Source organism: Heteronotia binoei, chromosome 19 (genome assembly GCF_032191835.1).
Source record: "Heteronotia binoei isolate CCM8104 ecotype False Entrance Well chromosome 19, APGP_CSIRO_Hbin_v1, whole genome shotgun sequence".
Lineage (NCBI taxonomy): Eukaryota > Metazoa > Chordata > Lepidosauria > Squamata > Gekkonidae > Heteronotia > Heteronotia binoei.
The window spans coordinates 22549510-22568568 of record NC_083241.1 but is presented as its reverse complement, the minus strand read 5'-3'; the positions used below and the strand labels follow the sequence as shown (position 1 = coordinate 22568568).

Genomic DNA, 19059 nt, shown 5'->3' with positions numbered 1-19059 from the left:
CAAAATTCTGGAACCCAACTTAGGAGCAGCATAAGAAACAAAAAGATGCTGGTCCTTACAGAAACTCTTGGAGCGACTTAAATAAAGCAATAAGGCACGCTTGACTTCCAAAGCATGCCACCTACGTTCCTCATCCGAGGAAGGTGTAGGGTAAAATGTGGGCAACCAAACTTCCAACTTAAGGTGAAACTGGGAAACCACCTTGGGAAGAAAAGAAACATCAGGAGCCAACGACACTCCAGACTCCTGAAAAACTAGATATGGGTAGTCACAACACATAGCCATGACCTCCCCTGCACAGGGTGCCAATGTGATTGCTACAAAAAATGCAGTCTTCCAAGACAGAAGCTGTAGAGAACATGTGACCATTGGCTCGAAGGAACGCCGAGTCAACCTGTCCAAAACTAAAGTCAAGTCCCACAGCCGTGGGGGTGACCTCGATGGAGGATGCAATCTGAGCAGACCCTTTAAAAACCACTTAGAATGAGGGTGTGCAAAAACTGAATGCCCCTCAACTGACTCATGGAACGCTGATATTGCTGCTAAATAAACTTTAACTGATGAAAAAGCCAGGCCAGCATCCACCAGAGATAACAAAAATTCAAAAATCACCGATAGCCCCACCCGTTGGGGTGAGACTGTAGGGTCAGTTAAAAACTGAAGAAACTTCAGGGCAGGAGATACAGGCACAAATTAGAAGTCTCAATGTGTGGATGAGACGATGGTGTAAGGAGGGAGGGTTTAAGTTTGTTAGGCACTGGGATGCTTTCTGGAACAAGCGGGAGCTGTACAAAAGAGACGGTCTCCACTTGTCCCCGGATGGAACCAGGCTGCTGGCGCTTAAAATCAAAAAGGTGGCAGAGCAGTTTTTAAACTAAATCTTGGGGGAAAGCCGACAGGAGATGAAATGTCTCTGGTTCGGGAGGACTCGTCTCAAAGAGATGAAGGGTTGGCTGCTATTTTTCTACCGGGTAACAGACCAGAGTTGTCCACTGTGATGGTGACAAACAGTATGGACTGTCTGCCAGAGTCTCGAGGCGGCAGGAGGAAGGTGGCGGGCCTAGCTTGCCTGGGAAATTATAGATGTTTGTATGCAAATGCTAGAAGTGTTCGAAGTAAAATTGGTGAATTGGAATGTTTAGTGTTGGGAGAAAACATAGACATTGTGGGAATTTCAGAAACTTGGTGGAATGAGGGGAATCAGTGGGACATGGTGATTCCTGGATATAAGTTATATCGGAAGGATAGGGAGGTAAGGATTGGAGGTGGGGTGGCTCTGTATGTCAGAGAGGATATACGGTCCAGTAAGACTGAAGTCAGAGAATTAGATTCACTTTTAGAAATGCTTTGGGTTGAAATAGAGGGCCCAAAAGGAAATTTAACTATGGGAGTTTGTTATCGCCCACCAAAACAAAAGAGAGAGGATGATTATATGATGGAAGGCTTAAAGATAGTGGCTAAACGTAAAAACTGTGTCGTAATAGGTGATTTTAACTACCCGCAGATTGATTGGGTCAATATGTGTTCTGGTCGAGAGAAAGAGATTGAGTTTCTTGATGCTCTGAATGACTGTGCTATAGAGCAGATGGTCTCAGAACCTACCAGGGGTGGGGTGATCCTGGATTTGGTCCTAAGTAATGCCCAAAACTTGGTGAGAGATGTAAAAGTGATTGCGCCGCTTGGGAGCAGTGACCATAATGTTATTGATTTCACCGTTTGTATAAATAGGGAGTTGTCCAAAAAGACCGCCACAACCACGTTTAACTTTAAAAGGGGTAAATACACTGAGATTAGGAGGCATGTGAGGAGGAAACTGAAAGGAAAGGTAAATACGGTCAAAACCCTTGGGGAAGCTTGGAGACTATTTAAAACTATAATCCTAGAAACTCAGATAAAATACATACCACAAGTTAGGAAAGGCACAAACAGGCATAAGAAAAGGCCTGCATGGTTAACAAACAAAGTAATGGAAGCTGTAAAAGGTAAGAAGGACTCCTTTAAGCGGTGGAAAACCAGTCCAAGTGAGATTAGTAAAAGGGAACACAGGCTGTGGCAAATCAAATGCAAGACTGTGATCAGGCAGGCAAAAAGGGACTGTGAGGCGCATATTGCAAAAAACATAAAGACCAACAATAAAATTTCTTCAAATATATTAGAAGTAGGAAACCAGCCAGGGAGGCAGTGGGGCCCTTGGATGACCATGGGGTAAAAGGATTACTGAAGGAGGATAGGGAAATGGCTGAGAAGCTGAATGAATTTTTTGCCTCCGTCTTCACTGTGGAAGATGAGAACTTTTTGCCCACCCCAGAACCACTAATTTTGGAAGGGGTGTTGAAAGACCTGAGTCAGATTGAGGTGACAAAAGAGGAGCTCCTACAACTGATAGACAACTTAAAAACTAATAAGTCACCGGGTCCAGATGGCATACATCCGAGAGTTCTGAAAGAACTCAAAGTTGAACTTGTGGATCTTCTAACAAAAATCTGTAATCTTTCATTGAAATCTGCCTCCGTTCCTGAGGACTGGAAGGTACCAAATGTCACCCCCATCTTTAAAAAGGGTTCCAGAGGAGATCCGGGAAATTACAGGCCAGTCAGTCTGACTTCAATACCGGGAAAGTTGGTAGAAAGCATTATCAAGGACAGAATGAGTAGGCACATTGATGAACACGGGTTATTGAGGAAGACTCAGCATGGGTTCTGCAAGAGAAGATCTTGCCTCACTAACCCGTTACATTTCTTTGAGGGGTGAACAAACATGTGGACAAAGGAGACCTGATAGATGTTGTTTACCTTGACTTCCAGAAAGCTTTTGATAAAGTTCCTCATCAAAGGCTCCTTAGAAAGCTTGAGAGTCATGGAGTAAAAGGACAGGTCCTCTTGTGGATCAAAAACTGGCTGAGTAATAGGAAGCAGAGAGTGAGTATAAATGGGCAGTCTTCGCAGTGGAGGACGGTAAGCAGTGGGGTGCCGCAGGGCTTGGTACTGGGTCCCATGCTCTTTAACTTGTTCATAAATGATTTAGAGTTGGGAGTGAGCAGTGAAGTGGCCAAGTTTGCAGATGACACTAAATTGTTCAGGGTGGTGAGAACCAGAGAGGATTGTGAGGAACTCCAAAGGGATCTGTTGAGGCTGGGTGAGTGGACGTCAACGTGGCAGATGCGGTTCAATGTGGCCAAGTGCAAAGTAATGCACATTGGGGCCAAGAATCCCAGCTACAAATACAAGTTGATGGGGTGTGAACTGGCAGAGACTGACCAAGAGAGAGATCTTGGGGTCGTGGTAGATAACTCACTGAAAATGTCAAGACAGTGTGCGTTTGCAATAAAAAAGGCCAACGCCATGCTGGGAATTATTAGGAAGGGAATTGAAAACAAATCAGCCAGTATCATAATGCCCCTGTATAAATCTACGGTGCGGTCTCATTTGGAGTACTGTGTGCAGTTCTGGTCGCCACACCTCAAAAAGGATATTATAGCATTGGAGAAAGTCCAGAAAAGGGCAACTAGAATGATTAAAGGGCTGGAACACTTTCCCTATGAAGAAAGGTTGAAACGCTTGGGACTCTTTAGCTTGGAGAAACGTCAACTGCGGGGTGACATGATAGAGGTTTACAAGATAATGCATGGTATGGAGAAAGTAGAGAAAGGAGTACTTTTCTCCCTTTCTCACAATACAAGAACTCGTGGGCATTCGATGAAATTGCTGAGCAGACAGGTTAAAACGGATAAAAGGAAGTACTTCTTCACCCAAAGGGTGATTAACATGTGGAATTCACTGCCATAGGAGGTGGTGGCGGCCACAAGCATAGCCACCTTCAAGAGGGGTTTAGATAAAAATATGGAGCAGAGGTCCATCAGTGGCTATTAGCCACAGTGTGTGTGTATATATAAAAAATTTTTGCCACTGTGTGACACAGAGTGTTGGACTGGATGGGCCACTGGCCTGATCCAACATGGCTTCTTTTATGTTCTTATGTTCTTCTGCCACTTCCTGTCATAGGAAGCACGGGTAGACAACTTCCTGCTATTTAAGAAGAAGTGTCAGACTCTGCTGGAGAACTCACAGGGTTGATGAACCACGCTGTCAGCTTCAGGTGAGGCACGTTGTGATGGAATACATGCCCGTCCTGAGCTGACAGAAGGTCCGGTTAAGCTGGAAACTGGTAAAAAAAACTCCTCGCTAGCTGAAGCAAGATCGGGAACCAGTTATGCCGAGGCCACCACGGTGTCACCAGGATACAGCATGGTGAAATTCCATTGATAATTGATTGTTATAGGGTCCTTTCTAACACTGGTCTGTGAAGTATCTTGGAGGACCAAGCTTTGCTAGTTCTGTTACTCTTTCCCTTCCCCCTTCTTGCTTTATTGCCTGAAAAGTAGAAGTAGTGAGAAATGAAACTAACTTGAGAAGAAGTAATCAGCACCTTCCCATACATTCCTGGTAGGGAGTGTGACGCATCTGGGGAAAGCAAGGACAGAGTCCTGATAACACTATGAGAATGTAGACATTTATGATAGTTTATGTGTGAGAGCTACCCCGCACCCCCACCCTTTGGAATCTTTTTGAAGTAAGCCTTAAAAGTATTGTATCAATGTATTTGCCGCATTACTCTCATGAACCTGTTACACAGAAAGTATCGGTATATCAATAAACGTAGTCTTTGTATCAACTTCAACTCATCATTGAATCCACATGCTTGACACATGGTCTCTCTCTTGCAATTTTGTTGACAACTCTTGTCAGCAGTGGCAGAGGTGGAAACAGGTATAGGAACCAACCGTTCCACGGGAACAACAGACCATCTCCTAATGACTCTGGATCCATGCCCCCCCTGGAACAGAACAGAGAACTTCCGGTTCCTGGCTGTGGCAAACACATCCACATGAGGATACCCCCAGAGCTGAAACACAGGTTGAAGGAAGCGCCACTGAATCTCCCACTCGTGTGGAGATGCTGCCCCCCTGCTCAATGAGTCCACCTGCAGATTGAGTACCCCTGGGAGGTGCGCAGCCTTCACATAAATGTCATGCTCCCGGAACTTCGACCACAGTTCTAGTGCTGCACACAGAGCCGTCGAGAGACTGTCCCGCCCTGCCTGGGCAGTAGTATTGTCTGTTAACAGGGCAACTACCTTCCCCGCCACCATGGGGCGGAAGGACCGAAGGGCAAAACAAATCGCCAGCAGTTCCAGATAATTTATATGGCACTGAGTCAATTGAAGCGGCCAAGGGCCCCCCACACACAGAGAGTCCATGTGAGCACCCCAGCCCCACAGAGACGCATCTGTGGTGATGGTCACAGTTGTTGCAGGTAAGTGGAACGGAGCTCCCTGACAAATATTGTCTCTGGCTTTCCACCATTGCAGGGTCTGGAGGGTCAAGGGTGGAATCATAAACCTCTTCCGAGGTGAGTCCCTTAAAGGCCGAAACTGTCTGAGAAACCACAGTTGAAGGCCTCTCATCCTCAACTTCGCAAACAGCAGCACACTTGTAGTCATTGCCATCAGCCCCAGCATCCGCTACAGCTGTTGTGCTGCGCCCCATTTCCGACTCTGTAAAAGATTGACAAGATTGATGATGTCCGTTGTTCTCTGCTGAGGCAGAAAAGTGCGGTGAAGGTTTATGTCCAGCAAAGCCCCTATGAACTGAACTATCCGTGATGGAGTAAGATGAGACTTTTCCATGTTGACCTGCAGACCTAAGGTGTGAAGAAGACAAAGAGTGGTGGTAATATGGCTGGACAGACTTTCTTTCGACTCTGCCACAAGGAGCCAATCATCGATGTATGGAAAGACGACTATCCCTTGAAGCCGCAGATGTGCAGCCACAGCACTCATCATCTTGGTGAACACCCGAGGTGTAGTGGACAAACCGAACGGAAGGGCTTTGAACTGGAAGTGGTTGGAACTTACTGCAAACCAAAGGAAATGCCTGTACGCAGGATGGATACTGACGTGGAAGTAGGCATCCTTGAGATCCAACGTTGCCATCCAGTCCCCTTAGTTGATGAGGGGAAGGATTGTTTGCAGAGTGGACATTCTGAATTTCTGGTACACGATAAACTTGTTCAGATTCCGAAGGTCCATAAATGGTCCTCAGCGATATGCGACTCTGGCGAAGGTTCCACAGCTCTGTCCGGGTCATCGGTACCAACCTCTGAGTCCGATGACGAGGAATCTCTTCGTAGTGAGTGCTCGGAGAGTACCGGGGTCGAAACTCGCTCGGGTGACCGCAAAGATACCGACGATCGAGCTTGGACATCTTCCACCCTCTCTCTGTGTCTCTCTGGAGGGATCAACACCGATGCTGATACTCGCTGCCTAGAGTGATGAGGAACTCTCGACATATGAGAGATCTCCGACTGCTGATCCCACTAGGGATAGTTGCGAGGGGGGTACCACTGATAAGGTGGATATGGGTACCCGTAGGGAGAAGGCCACTGACGCTGATCCCATGGAGGAAGCGGAGGGAAGCGTTGAACCATCGTCGTAGGCTCCAGCTCTCTCCTTCCCGTCGTCATTACAGGTGCCAGTGGCTCGTTTGATACTGAAGCCTCGATCTCGGAAATCAAAACACTGTCGCTCCGACAGCACGATCCTGATGAGTGGGTATGCTGGATCAAGTCTATCTCATGCTCTGATCCCGATAGTCGGAGCTGCTGCGACTCTCTGCCTATTGATACTGACGGACTCCGCAGCTGCGGAGACGCCAGGATCTCTCAAGGTGGAGCGGCTTGTGTCGACACTGACACTTCCCGAGAAGGAGAAGGAGTGCGGGAGAGTCTGATCTTTCTCTTCTCCTTCGACTTCAACTTCTTCAGGATGGACGATCGGGTCCCCGAATCGTCCCTACGCTTCTTGGCCGGAGTCGCCACTGACCCTTCAGAGGGTCGTTTAGTGGGTCTGCCTTGCTCGATCGGCATATCAGTCTGTACCATCAAGGGTTCGGGTGATGTAACTGTCGGGGCCGATGCAGCCTCTTCCATCGGTACTGATGGGTCCAATGCCATTTTCGGCAGACGGAGAGCCAATTCCACAAGAGCCTCAGATAGCCTTGCCGCATGGTTTTTGCGGGTCTGCTTAGAGAAGGCTAAGCACTGCAGGCACGAATCCACCCGGTGTCCCTCGCCCAAACACAATAAGCAAAGGGAGTGACCGTCCAGAGGTGCAATCTTTTTACCACACGAGCAGCACCTCTTAAAAAAACGCCTTTCCATAGACACCAGAAAAAAAACGAAGCCCGAAGGGCAAAGTCCAACAGTTCTGGGGGGTTTTAAACAACAATAACTATCTTAACAACTAACTTTCTAACTACACTAAGAAAACAACAAACGGGCTATATACAACGAAGAATAATAATCCAAAGATTACTATACCGACTGGGAAAACGAAAGGAGATACTCTCAGCGCCACAGTTAAAAAGGAACTGGCGGGATCCGCATGCTGGCACCGGTGAGAATGCGTGCTGGGATGCCCTTGCATGCTCACTGGTGCCGAGCACGAAAAAATCCCAGGCTTTTTAGGTACCGATTCGGGGGATTGGAGCAGGCGCTATATCCCATGAGTGTGAAGCACAGAGACCACAAAAAAGATCTTCTTGAAAGCAGAACAGGATGCAGGAGTAGCAAATAATACAAACATATTAACTGTAATTTGCCAGTAAATCAAACAAAATGACTGTCCTTATCTTCACCATTGGTGACTGCGATCAACATTTCACACCTTTCTATTTATACACAGCATTTAAGCATCTATGTCCTTTGATTATCAAAAGCATGTGTGCCACAAAGAATGCCAGACATGAAACATGGGATCACCAATCATTTGAAGTCCTGGCAGTCTCCATTTTAAAACATTTGAAGAGATATTTCACAAAAAAATGCTTCTCTGTTCCTAAAAGCAAAATTTAGACCCAGTTATTAATTGCAATATCCAAAGGAAGTCTCCATGCAATTAAGATGCTGGCCTACCTAGAAAAAAAGGTAAAGGTGCAAGCACCAGTTGTTTCTGACTCTTGGGTGACGTTGCTTTCACAACGTTTTCACGGCAGACTTTTTATGGGGTGGTTTGCCATTGCCTTCCCCAGTCATCTACACTCCCCCCGCAGCAAGCTGGGTACTCATTTTACCGAGCTCGGAAGGATGGAAGACTGAGTCAACCTGTAGCTGGCTACCTGAACCAGCTTCCGTTGGAATCCAACTCAGGTCGTGAGCAGAGCTTAGGACTGCAGTACTGCAGCTTTACCACTCTGCGCCATGGAGTTCTCTGGCCTACCTAGAACAATGTTCAAAAACATACCTGAGTGAGAACTTGAACCAACATCTTTCCAGTCCTACTCTAAACACTGCACCACACAAGTTCTCCACCACTGCAGGACTCTTTCCAGTGGATAGCCAGGGCTGGATCCAGACTAAATTTCCCAGTGGCAGAACAGGGCTTTCCTGCTTCCCCCTTCCCACTGCAGACCACTGATCTCCATGAAATCTCAGGGTAGAGAGGGGAATCATAAGGAATTACATGAGGTGGGCTTGCACTGAGAAGTGGGGATTGGTAGAAATTGCAGATTTAGCCTGGATCCAACCCTGACACACACACAAATACAAAAACACCCCCAAAATTCTACCATCTGCCTTTTGGTAGAATGCTGAAGCAGAACAGGACCAGGAAAACTCTGATGTGAGACTATCTGATTTTCTGGGTGTTGATTTGCCACACGTGACTAGACAAATACCTAAATATGGGACTACTTTTATATCACTGGAATCCATTTTTTTTTTAAAGTTGGCTTCCCCCCCCCCCCCCCCCAATTTTTTAAAAATTGGACACATGAGATTCAATGCAATCACCATCACAAATTAAAAATTACAGTAAATATAGCCATGGCAAAATGTTTCATCCAGTTTACCTTCTCTTCTCCTATGCTGGTTTCAGAAAAGATTCAGATTTTGTAATGGGAAAATCATTAATTGAACTGATCTTATTGCCCAGACTTTCATTCCTTCTTAGAAAGTTCTGAACATGTTTCCCCAAAGGCAAGTTTTGCAGCTTTTATCAAGGATCGCACCACACCTCTTGATATTCTGGAACTGCTACAAGATTTAAATCATGTAAGAGAAGAGCTGGCAAGCGTAACAGTAGTTTTCTTTTACAGGCCTGGGTTCCCCACAGCTTTCAGCCCTGGTTTCTGTTGAGTGGCCAGGAATGGTAAAGTCTGCAAGGTCTGGTCCCAGCCTAAGCACACTGAAAAAAGAAAACCCAATGTGTGGAGAATATAAAAGTGCTCTGAAATAGAAGCCATATACCTCAGGATGCTGCATGGTGGGGCAAACAGAGAAAAGCAAGTTGCCTTTGTAACTAACTTGTGGGCTTTCCAAAGGCATCCTGGCTGGCCAGTATAGGAAACAGGATGCCAGAATAGACAGAGCCTGGTTCCACCAGCAGAGTTTTCCCTGTGCTCTAAGAGCAACAAAGTGCTCACCAGCACTGCAAACCATTAACATATGGAGGAAAGACATGCAGTTTAATCTAGGAACGCTTTCGTACAATTGAAGATCCATAGCTATACATTTGTCACTATTGAAAAAGAGAATGTTAGCCTGATGCACTTTACTGTCCCAGAACTGGCACTGAGTACCGGTAACTGCCAAAGCAAACACTTCAGGGCTGTTCTGTATTTCCTAACAAGCAGACAACATCCTCAAGGTTCCATTGCCCTCTCTAGAGCCACTGGCATGCACTGCTGTCAGCAGGAACAAAAGTGTGAAAACAGGGCACAGAACAGAGTGCAGTTCACGCATGGAAGCTAAAAGAGGGAATGGGTGAAATGCCAATTCAAACCGTGCTTTATCCTAAAATTCACTAGCTATCCAAAGGCAAGCTACTGCACTCTTGGGCTTGGCCCCATCCAAGGCTTTTTTAGTAGAAAAAGCCCATCAGGAACTCATTTGCATATTAGGCCACACCCCCTAACACTCGATTCCTGCTCAAAAAAAAAAAGCTCTGGCCTCACCCAAAGCAATGTGATGTTATTGATATAAGACTGCCTTTTGGGGCTGCCGTGCACATTCCTGAGACCATATATATGAGGTTACTTCGAATGTGTAAATACACGCAAAGTGAGCAAGAAAGAACAATGGCAATTGGAGCTGCTCAGCATCTTTTCCCCCAGAGTATTGTAGCCATTTCATCTTTCTGCAGCAGGCAGGTTCCTCCACCGTTTCCTGCCATAAAACTACTAAATGCATGACATGCATCCATAAACATAAAGAAGACCTGGTCACAGTGTCATGGCACATGGAGACTTCCTAAGGCAGGGGTGTCAAACATGTGGCCTGGAGGCTGAATCAGGCCCCCGGAGGGGGGGCTCCTATCAGGCCCCTGAGCAACTGACTGTCATCTGCTTCCTTCTCTCGCTTCCTTCCACATTACAGCTTGCTTTGCCTGTGTCAAGCATGAGATTCCAAAATAACCAGTCCTTGGGTTTTGAAACAAAGTTTGGTTTATTGATAATCCATGTGGCTCAGTTGAGCTAGATATTGGAACTGATACTTAGTAACAACAGAATACAAGCTTTAAAATGGCACATCAAAGGTTCTATAAACAATTCTACATTCACATGTGAAATTCACACTCTAACTTCCTTATCTCTATTGCGGTTGGTGCATCCTGGGTCCAGGCCTTGCTGGGTCTGGGAATGAGTCCCAGGAGGTCTTATCTTCAAAGAGGACATTCCTGCATTTGTTAGTAAAAGCGAAAGAAGCAATGGAGGGGGTTTGCTACTTTGATGTGCCTGAATCTAATTCATGGTTAGTAACAATTCTATGATCTGACAATTATAACAACTAGAAAATTCACAATGCTTGACAGCCAGGCTCTCTCAGTTGCACAGCAGAACTATTGAGCCAAGTCTCTCTTCCTTCTGTTGGCTGAGCCCCCACCCCCCCGGATTCCCTGGGGAAGGAAGGAAAGAGCCAGAACTTCCTTTGCACAGTTCCCTGAATCCCACAGGACAGATACAAAAAAGCATCTTTAAGACTACTGAATGCTAATGTTTTAATCGTGTTTTAAGTTTTTTAAAAAATCTGTGGTTTTCTGTTTCCTTTGTGAAGTTTATATCTCTGCTACCTGGCTTTACATTTTATGACACACATGGCCCGGCCCAAAAAGGTCTCATTTATTTCAGATTCAGCCCTCAAAGCAAATGAGTTCAATATCCCTGTCCAAGGCATTTCCAGAATACTCCCTCCCCCATTAAGAGGAACCAAGCAGGGAAGTAGGGTTGACAGCTCTGGGGCAGGAAATTCCCGGAGATCTGAGGGTAGAAACTGGGGATGGCACAGATCTTGGCAAGGTATGATGCCATACAGTCCACCCTCCAAAGCTCCAGGGGAACTAAGCTCTGCAGTCTGGAGATCAGCTGTAATTCTGGGAGATCTCTGGGCAACAACTGGAGATTGGCAAACCTACAGGAGGTGTGACTTTGCTCCTTCAGGCCTGTATGTATGTTGCTGCTCATTCCATTGAGCAGGGTGAGTGACTTTGTGACCAACACTGAAGTCCTCAAGAGGGTGGAGGTTACAAGCATCGAGGCACTGCTGTTGAAGACGCAGCTGCGCTGGGCAGGGCATATTTCTAGGATGGAAAACCACTGCCTTCCCAAAATTGCCCTGTATGGCGAACTCTCCACCGGCCATCGAAATAGAGGGGCACCAAAGAAGAGGTACAAGGACTCCTTGAAGAAATCCCTTGGCACCTGTCGCATCAACCATCACCAGTGGTCTGACCTAGCCTCAGATCGCAAAGCATGGAGGCACACCATCCACCAGGCTGTCTCTTCCTTTGAGAACGCACGCATAGCTGGTCTTGAGGACAAAAGGAAATTGAGGAAGAATCGCACTGCTACAGCACCAACCCCAAATCAGACTTTTCCCTGCAGCCACTGTGGCCGGATCTGCCTGTCCCGCATTGGTCTTGTCAGCCACCAGCGAGCCTGCAGCAGACGTGGACTACTGTACCCTTCTTAAATCTTCGTTCGCGAAGTCAAGCCGAGAGAGAGAGAAGCTTCCAAACTTTGCTCCGCACAGGCACAAAGCCCCAACGGAATGCTTGCATGGGGACCACAACAAAGGTTTACCACTGCTTACACTCTTTTCAATTTGCTTCCTTTTAGGTCCCCATTGTTTCTGAAGGCCTAATAATATAGGTGGATTTTAATGAGCTATCTGGTATGCTGTTTTCCCCATACACTCTGCAGTAATTTTCATGAGCTTGTGTTTTTCCTTAATACAATCTCCCTGCTAACTCCCTCTCAAAACTTTACTTTTTAGGCAAGGTAGATAATCTATCAGGATGAAGACTTACAGACAGGGCTGGCCCTCCCACTAGGCAAACTAGGCGGTTGCCTAGGGCGCCGAGAGGCGGGGGGGTAAATTGGGCTCTTGCCCCCCCTCTGGTGTCCCAGGAAAGCGCTTATCTTGCCTCCTTCCCCCCTCCCCGCCGCTGCAAGCCCCCTCCGGGCCACCGCCCACCCACCCCCTGGCACAGCATCCCGCCTGTCCCCCCCAGGCGCTCCACTCGCCTGCCTGCCGCTGCTAAAAGCAGTGGCGCTCCGCTTGCTCCCTTCCCCCTGCTCGCCAGCTAAAAGTAAGCTTAGCCGGCTTCGCAGCTCGCATCTGCACAGCTGGCTAAGCTTACTTTTAGCTGATGAGCCCCAGGGGGAAGGGAGCAAGCAGAGTGCGCAGGCAAGAAGAGTGCCGGGGAGGCCCAGGCAGGACACCACGTGGGGGAGGTGGGGAGAGCGGGGGGAGCTGTGGGGGGGTGCTTTGAGGGGGGGCGCCAGGCAGCAAGTCTGCCTAGGGCGCCCCAGGGTGTCGGGCCGGTCCTGCTTACAGAAGATTTTCAGAGGGCTCACACAGATTCTTCACTTGCTGCACAAGCCTGACATTTCAGCTCATTTTATAAATGTACATTACAGCAAATTCAGTGCTGGATCAACATTATGCCCTGCACTTCCTCATATACATGGCTGGCAACCGATTTGTCCTTAATTTTCGTAAAACATTAATATGTAAACCCTTGCCCCCATCCTGGATAGCCCAAGCAAACACAATCGCGTCAGATTTCGGAAGCTAAACAGGACTAACTCTGGCAAGTACTTGGATGGGAGACCTCCTTGGGAAACCAGCAGTTGGAAGGCAGGGGCAGGCCTTAATAAGTCACCACCACCTCTCTTAACATCCTCCAGGCACCCAGTAGGGGTCAGTCACCAGAGGTCACACACAAATACAAAAATACCCCCAAAATGTAAATCCTTCACCGTTTCAAACAAAAAGCATATACGCAAACCAATTATGAAAATTTTTAAAACAACTGTGTTACTACTGTGGGAATGGAAGTTTGTAACCTGACAAGCACTAGCCAATAGGTCTCCTTTTATATCCAACTTTTGCTCAATTGAAACATGCCATGACCTAAGCTTGAAAAACTGGTTTTACAAAACTACGTGGAAGAGAAACAGATGTTTGCGCTGAATGTTTAATTTTGATTGTTTTTAAGCTGAATGCAGTGAAGTCAGATCCAGGTGTGTAGCCATGTTGGTCTGAAGCAATGTGACAAAGTTAGTCTAAGAGCACCTTTAAGACCAATCAAGTTTTATTCAGGCTGTGAGCTTTTGTGGGCAGGCACACTCTGTCAAACAGGCAGGGCTGGCCCTACAGTGTCTGGCACCCTAGGAAAGGCTAACTTCTGGTGTGCCCCCCGCCTTGCACTGATAATATCACCGAGTCACATGGGGGACATCCAATTCAGTGCCCCCAGAAGGCTGGCGCCCTAGGCAATCACTTAGGTTACCTAGTTTTAGGGCCGACCCTGCAAACAGAACTCTGTTTGACAAAGTGTGCATGCACACGAAAGCTCACAGTCTGAATAAAACTTTGCTGCAGTGAAGTCAAGTAGTCTTTATTACAGCCAATGCACCAGTCAGAAGTCAAGTAAAACAGGAAAAGAACCCTAATATTAAATTATCTCTATATAGGATCTCACCATACATCATTGTCCTAAACCAGCCCCACTTGTTTTGTTTTTCCTGTCAAGTCACAGTTAACTTGACAGGAAAAACCCTACAGCAATCATGTAGGGTTTTCAAGGCAAGAGGTGGTTCGCCATTGCCTGCTTCTGCTTTGTGACCCTGGACTTCCTTGGCTGTCTCCTATCCAAATACTAACTATGGCTGACCCTGCTTAGCTGCTCAGATCTGATGAGACCAAGAGAGCTCGGGCACTTGTCTATATAAATGTTGAATCTTTGGCAGAGACATATTTTTCCCATGAATTTTTTTTTTGGGTACACAATGGGATTTGGGTAGCAAAATTCATGGGGCGTTTTCACACTCACCTTCAGCTGGCGCGACCCCCCTCTTCACCGCGCAGGATCTGCTCGGATTTCGCACTAAACGCCGCGGATCAGCCGGAAGAGCCGGAAACTCCCGGCACTTTTGCGGCGCAAACGGAAACCGCCAAAAAGCAGTTTCCGTTTGCTCCGCTTTTGCGCCGGGAGTTTCCGGCTCTTCCGGCTGCTCCGCGGCGTTTAGTGCGAAATCCGCGCAGATCCTGCGCGGTGAAGAGGGGGGTCGCGCCGGCTGAAGGTGAGTGCAAAAACGCCCATGGGAAAAATATGTAATGCTTATTTTCTTATGGAAACGAAATATGCTTTATTGCTTTAAGAAACGAAAATGCACAATTCCTAAGTTGTGAATATGGCTGCCAGCTCTGGTGTTGTGTGGTCTACACAAGTATTCAGGGCTTTTTTTGTAGCAGGAACTCATCTGCTTATTAGGCCACACACCCCTGATGTAGCCAATCCTTCAAGAACTTACAGGGCTCTTAATACAGGACCTACTGTAAGCTTCAGGAGAATTGGCTAAATTAGGAGTGTGTGGTCTAATATGCAAAAGAATTTCTGCTACATAAGAAAGCTCTGAGTATTATTTAAAACTGACAAACATCTATCTACAAACAAGCAAAAAGCACTATGGGTGAGCAAAAGTGTGTCTAAAAAAGCATTTAACTGATGCTAAAAGAGAAAATATTGCACAGGAATCTCCCTCCCATCTTCAAAATGTTCTATATCTCTGTTGGGTAAAAAGAAAAAGAAATACAGTCTTCCCCCCACCACTGAATTCCCACCATCCAATGCCATGGTATTATTTTATACCTTTATGTCTTCCTGTGTTTTCCTTTCCTCAGGCAGCCTTTAAGACGGAAATCTCATCATGAAAATAAAGTTATGAATTTCTCAAGGGAATTTAAAGACTCACTTAATTGATGATTTTTAAAAAGAGACTATGTTGGTCGGTAAGTACATACCTCCCCTCCTACCAAGAAGTGCCATTGCAGCCACCGCCAGAAAGCTGTGCTGAGAGAAACCCCACTCAGTTTTCTGCACACCTCCCATCCTCATTACCATTCTGCTAGACCTATTAATAGGTACACTGCCTCTTCTCTCCCTGTGCACACACTGCAAGAGTGTACTGAATGTTTACTTTGCATTGAGACTGGCAGGTACAGTGCCACTCGCTTGACTAATAAAACATCTAGGAAAGTGGATCTCAGAACACTGCCAATGTGGAACTGGATTCTGAAACTCTGAATGTTATTTTGTTTGTTTTTAGAAGACAATGTACCACTGACAAAATGTGCAAATTTATGGCATCTCAATGTGAGCTTTCCAGTTGGAGGTAAATGCATATTTTGAAGAGACTGCAGCAATGAAGTTCTAGCAAGGCCGGTCACCAGACCACGTGGTAGTGCTTGCCTTGCTGACTTGCAGTCAAACAACATTTACATCAACCTCTTTTGCAGCTAAACCATTGGGCTTATGAAGGCTATGCATTCTGCTCTTAAGATAACAATATTTTTTCCTTTCAGGTTTCACTATGTTTAGGCTAGCGACAAGCAACAGGGAGAGCTCAAGGTGGTCAGAGGCAGCAGTTCCAACAATGGGATAAATGCACTCGCCCCACCCACCCCCGTTTGCTTCTAGTCAAAAAGGTGCTACAGGATTTGTTAAATCAATACAAAAAACTTTCAGAAGTTGTTTGACAGAGACAAAAGTAGGATGAGCCCACTTTTTCCGAGTCTAAAAGGAACATCATCCTAATGGTGTTTTCAGGCAACTGGGATCAGAGAAGCGACCAGCAGGGAACATATTCAACATCTCTCTTCACCACCACCACCACCACCCTGCCCCAACTGTCCTCTGCTCATGCTTCTTCTGGTTGGGTAGTGCTGCTGTGCATCTGGCTCTCACATATAAAGCACTAATTAATTATTGCACTAATTTCCTGAAATATAAAAAGCCACATTGTACTTTAGCTCCACTCAAGATTCCATTATTAAAAACCAAAGAGCTCAAATTTTCAGAAACAAAAGAAACAACCGTATGTATAACATTGATTCACCTTTGCCAAATACAAAATGCACTCCATCATCAGCCCTAATGCTGCAAATGTATTCTGCTTCTCCCTCCGAGAAGTTTTGCTTCATTCAACCTCATAGCAACAAAGTACCACTGAAGAGAGAATGATAGCCAGGTTGTATTTTGCAGAACCAGACCTGAAACTGTAAGGTCAAAACACTTCGGGCTGTTCTGTATTAGCCAGTAAACAAAAGCTGCTTCTCAATAATCTGCTGCATTCTCCAGGGATGCTTCCACATATTGCTTTTGCCAGCCATGGCAGTTGGAAGACAGAAGGCAGTCCAGTCCAGAAATCCCAGTTTAAAATCTCACTGCATCTAGAACATGAAGGAGGATCATCTAGGTTTCAATTTCAACCCTCCCCTTGAAAATATATTTAAAAGCCAGTAAAGGATTTAGTCCTCTCACTAACTGTACCCTTGGAAGTGGCCACACTTATTTAACCTTTCTGTGCAATCAAGAGTATAACTGACTTCCAAATAGTATTTTTTTTAAATGACAAAATACTTTCCCCCATTATCCATGTCATGTCATTTCTACTGGAACAAAGGGAGTGATTGTTCTATAGCATTAACCAGGGTTTTTTTGTAGAAAAAGCCCAGCAGGAACTCATTTGCATATTAGGCCACACCTCCTGACACCAAACCAGCTGGAACTGTGTTCCTGTATATTCCTGCTTTAAAAAAAAAAGCCCTGTGGTTTAACTAAAAGGGTACTGAGATAAAATGGTGCAAATGCATTTTTTTAAAAAAATCCCATCTCACCCATTACCCCCGGAAATAATCTGTCAGTTACAGAGAGTGTTTGCTTGTAATTATAAAATGAAACAAAAGTCTTCACATTTTAACACTCTGCTCCCAGAGTGACAACTTCTTCTGAAACAGCTCAAAGTGATTTTCAAGTTAGCACCTATACTACTACAGGCCTAAAAGCCCAAACAAAGAACCCTTTGCTCAGATCAACATCATCAAAATTGAGCTAAGGATTTAGTCTTCAGGATGTCATTCAACACAGTTCAAGAAGCACAGGGAGGTGGCATCTCTTTGACTTATGTCATAACTTTCAATGGCTACACTCAGGTAACTGCTGAGAAATGGAGGGGGGAGGACATTTCAGGAAGAACAACCAGCTTAGCCCGGATCCTGTGTTCCTCCAAGATGAAGTCTTGCCTCCCCCAACTAGGAATATTAATACAGCAAAGAAAGGAGATTACAAACCCAGTGAAGTCAACAGGGAAACAAAAATGACCAAGCAACTTCCCCCTCCTCCTGGTTCACCTGAGCAGCTCTGAAGAGATCCAGGATTCCAATAAGGTACCCAGGCACACCTCTTCCCTATAGGGTTCTGCTGCATATTACATACTCCACAGGGCAGAAAGGCACACACCATTCAGCTTTGCCCTGGTTTTGCTTGAAAGACCAGCCAGTTTGAACCCTTGACAGCATGGACAAGCTATTCCCATCTAATTCTGGAAGTGATGACATTTGGTACACAAGTCTAGGCATTGTGATCTGTCAAGGTGGCAAGTTTGTGCCTTGTGACTTGGTGGAGATATGGAGTGGCTTGAATGATGCCAGGACATTTCCACTGTTACCCTCTGCTGATCTTCCATAAGGCTAGCCCCATTTAATCATATCTCAGAAGCCAAGTAGGGTCTGCCTGGTTACTGCTTGGATGGGAGACCCTCAGAGCAGTCCAGGATTGCTACACAGAGGCAGGCAATGGCAAACCATCTTCTTTTACCTTGAAACCCTATGGCGTCACCATGAGTCTGCTTTGATTTGATGGCTTTTTACACACACACACACACACACGCATGCACCCCCATTCCATAAACGATTGCAGTGAGGGAATAAGCTGGGAATGACATCATGATGGGGGCGGCGATGGTGTTGCTTGACATCTGTCGAAGTGGCCACCGTCACTGCTGACTGAGCTCTCTTTTCTGCAACTACATTCATATTCTTTTAATTGTGATGTTGGGAGCACACAGGATGCAGCATCATTACTCGCACTCAACAGGAGCAGTTTCAAAATGGGCCACAGGATTGTCCAGTACTCAGTGCCTGTGCTGCCCACCCCCACCCCCACTGCGGTCTCCCATCCAGATTCCTGCCAGGTTTGTCACTCCTTAAGCCTTTCTATTGCAAGAGGATTAGGGACTGCCGGAACAGTCACAGAGCTACCTCTTAGTCAGCCCATGCATCTGTGTCCAGATGGCTATAAATTCTCCGCCAAGCATCCATGCTTTTGTGATCAAGAGGACACCCCGACTTTCCAGCCACCACCAGCTCCTGGCGCACAGAGAGATCTAGTGACGACTCAGCAGCACAGACATTCATACCATTCCCTCCCCCATTCATGATGACTTTTCATTTGGCAGCCATGCAAGGAGCATCTGTGCCAGCCTCCTACCTTGGCTCCATCCACACTGATTATCCGATAGCTGTTTCTTGTGCTGTCATAGAAGTAGGAAACAGTTACAGCCTGCTTGCTTGCAGGAACCCAGTTCTTCTTGGTGGTGGGGTCAATTTGGAAGACATGTGCTCTGGTGGTGAAGATGGGCTGCTCTCTGGAATAGGGAGG

The 19059-nt window shown here is 46.2% G+C and overlaps 1 protein-coding gene across 1 annotated transcript in view; it reads right to left on the bottom strand.

Annotated features, from left to right (window-relative positions):
* HOMER2 (homer scaffold protein 2) overlaps positions 1 to 19059 on the bottom strand; it is a 125573-nt gene that overhangs the window by 57751 nt on the left and 48763 nt on the right. The window contains exon 2 of the mRNA XM_060259916.1: positions 18889 to 19045. Coding sequence (XP_060115899.1) covers positions 18889 to 19045 — 157 coding nt within the window. The remainder of the gene's footprint in view (positions 1 to 18888; positions 19046 to 19059) is intronic.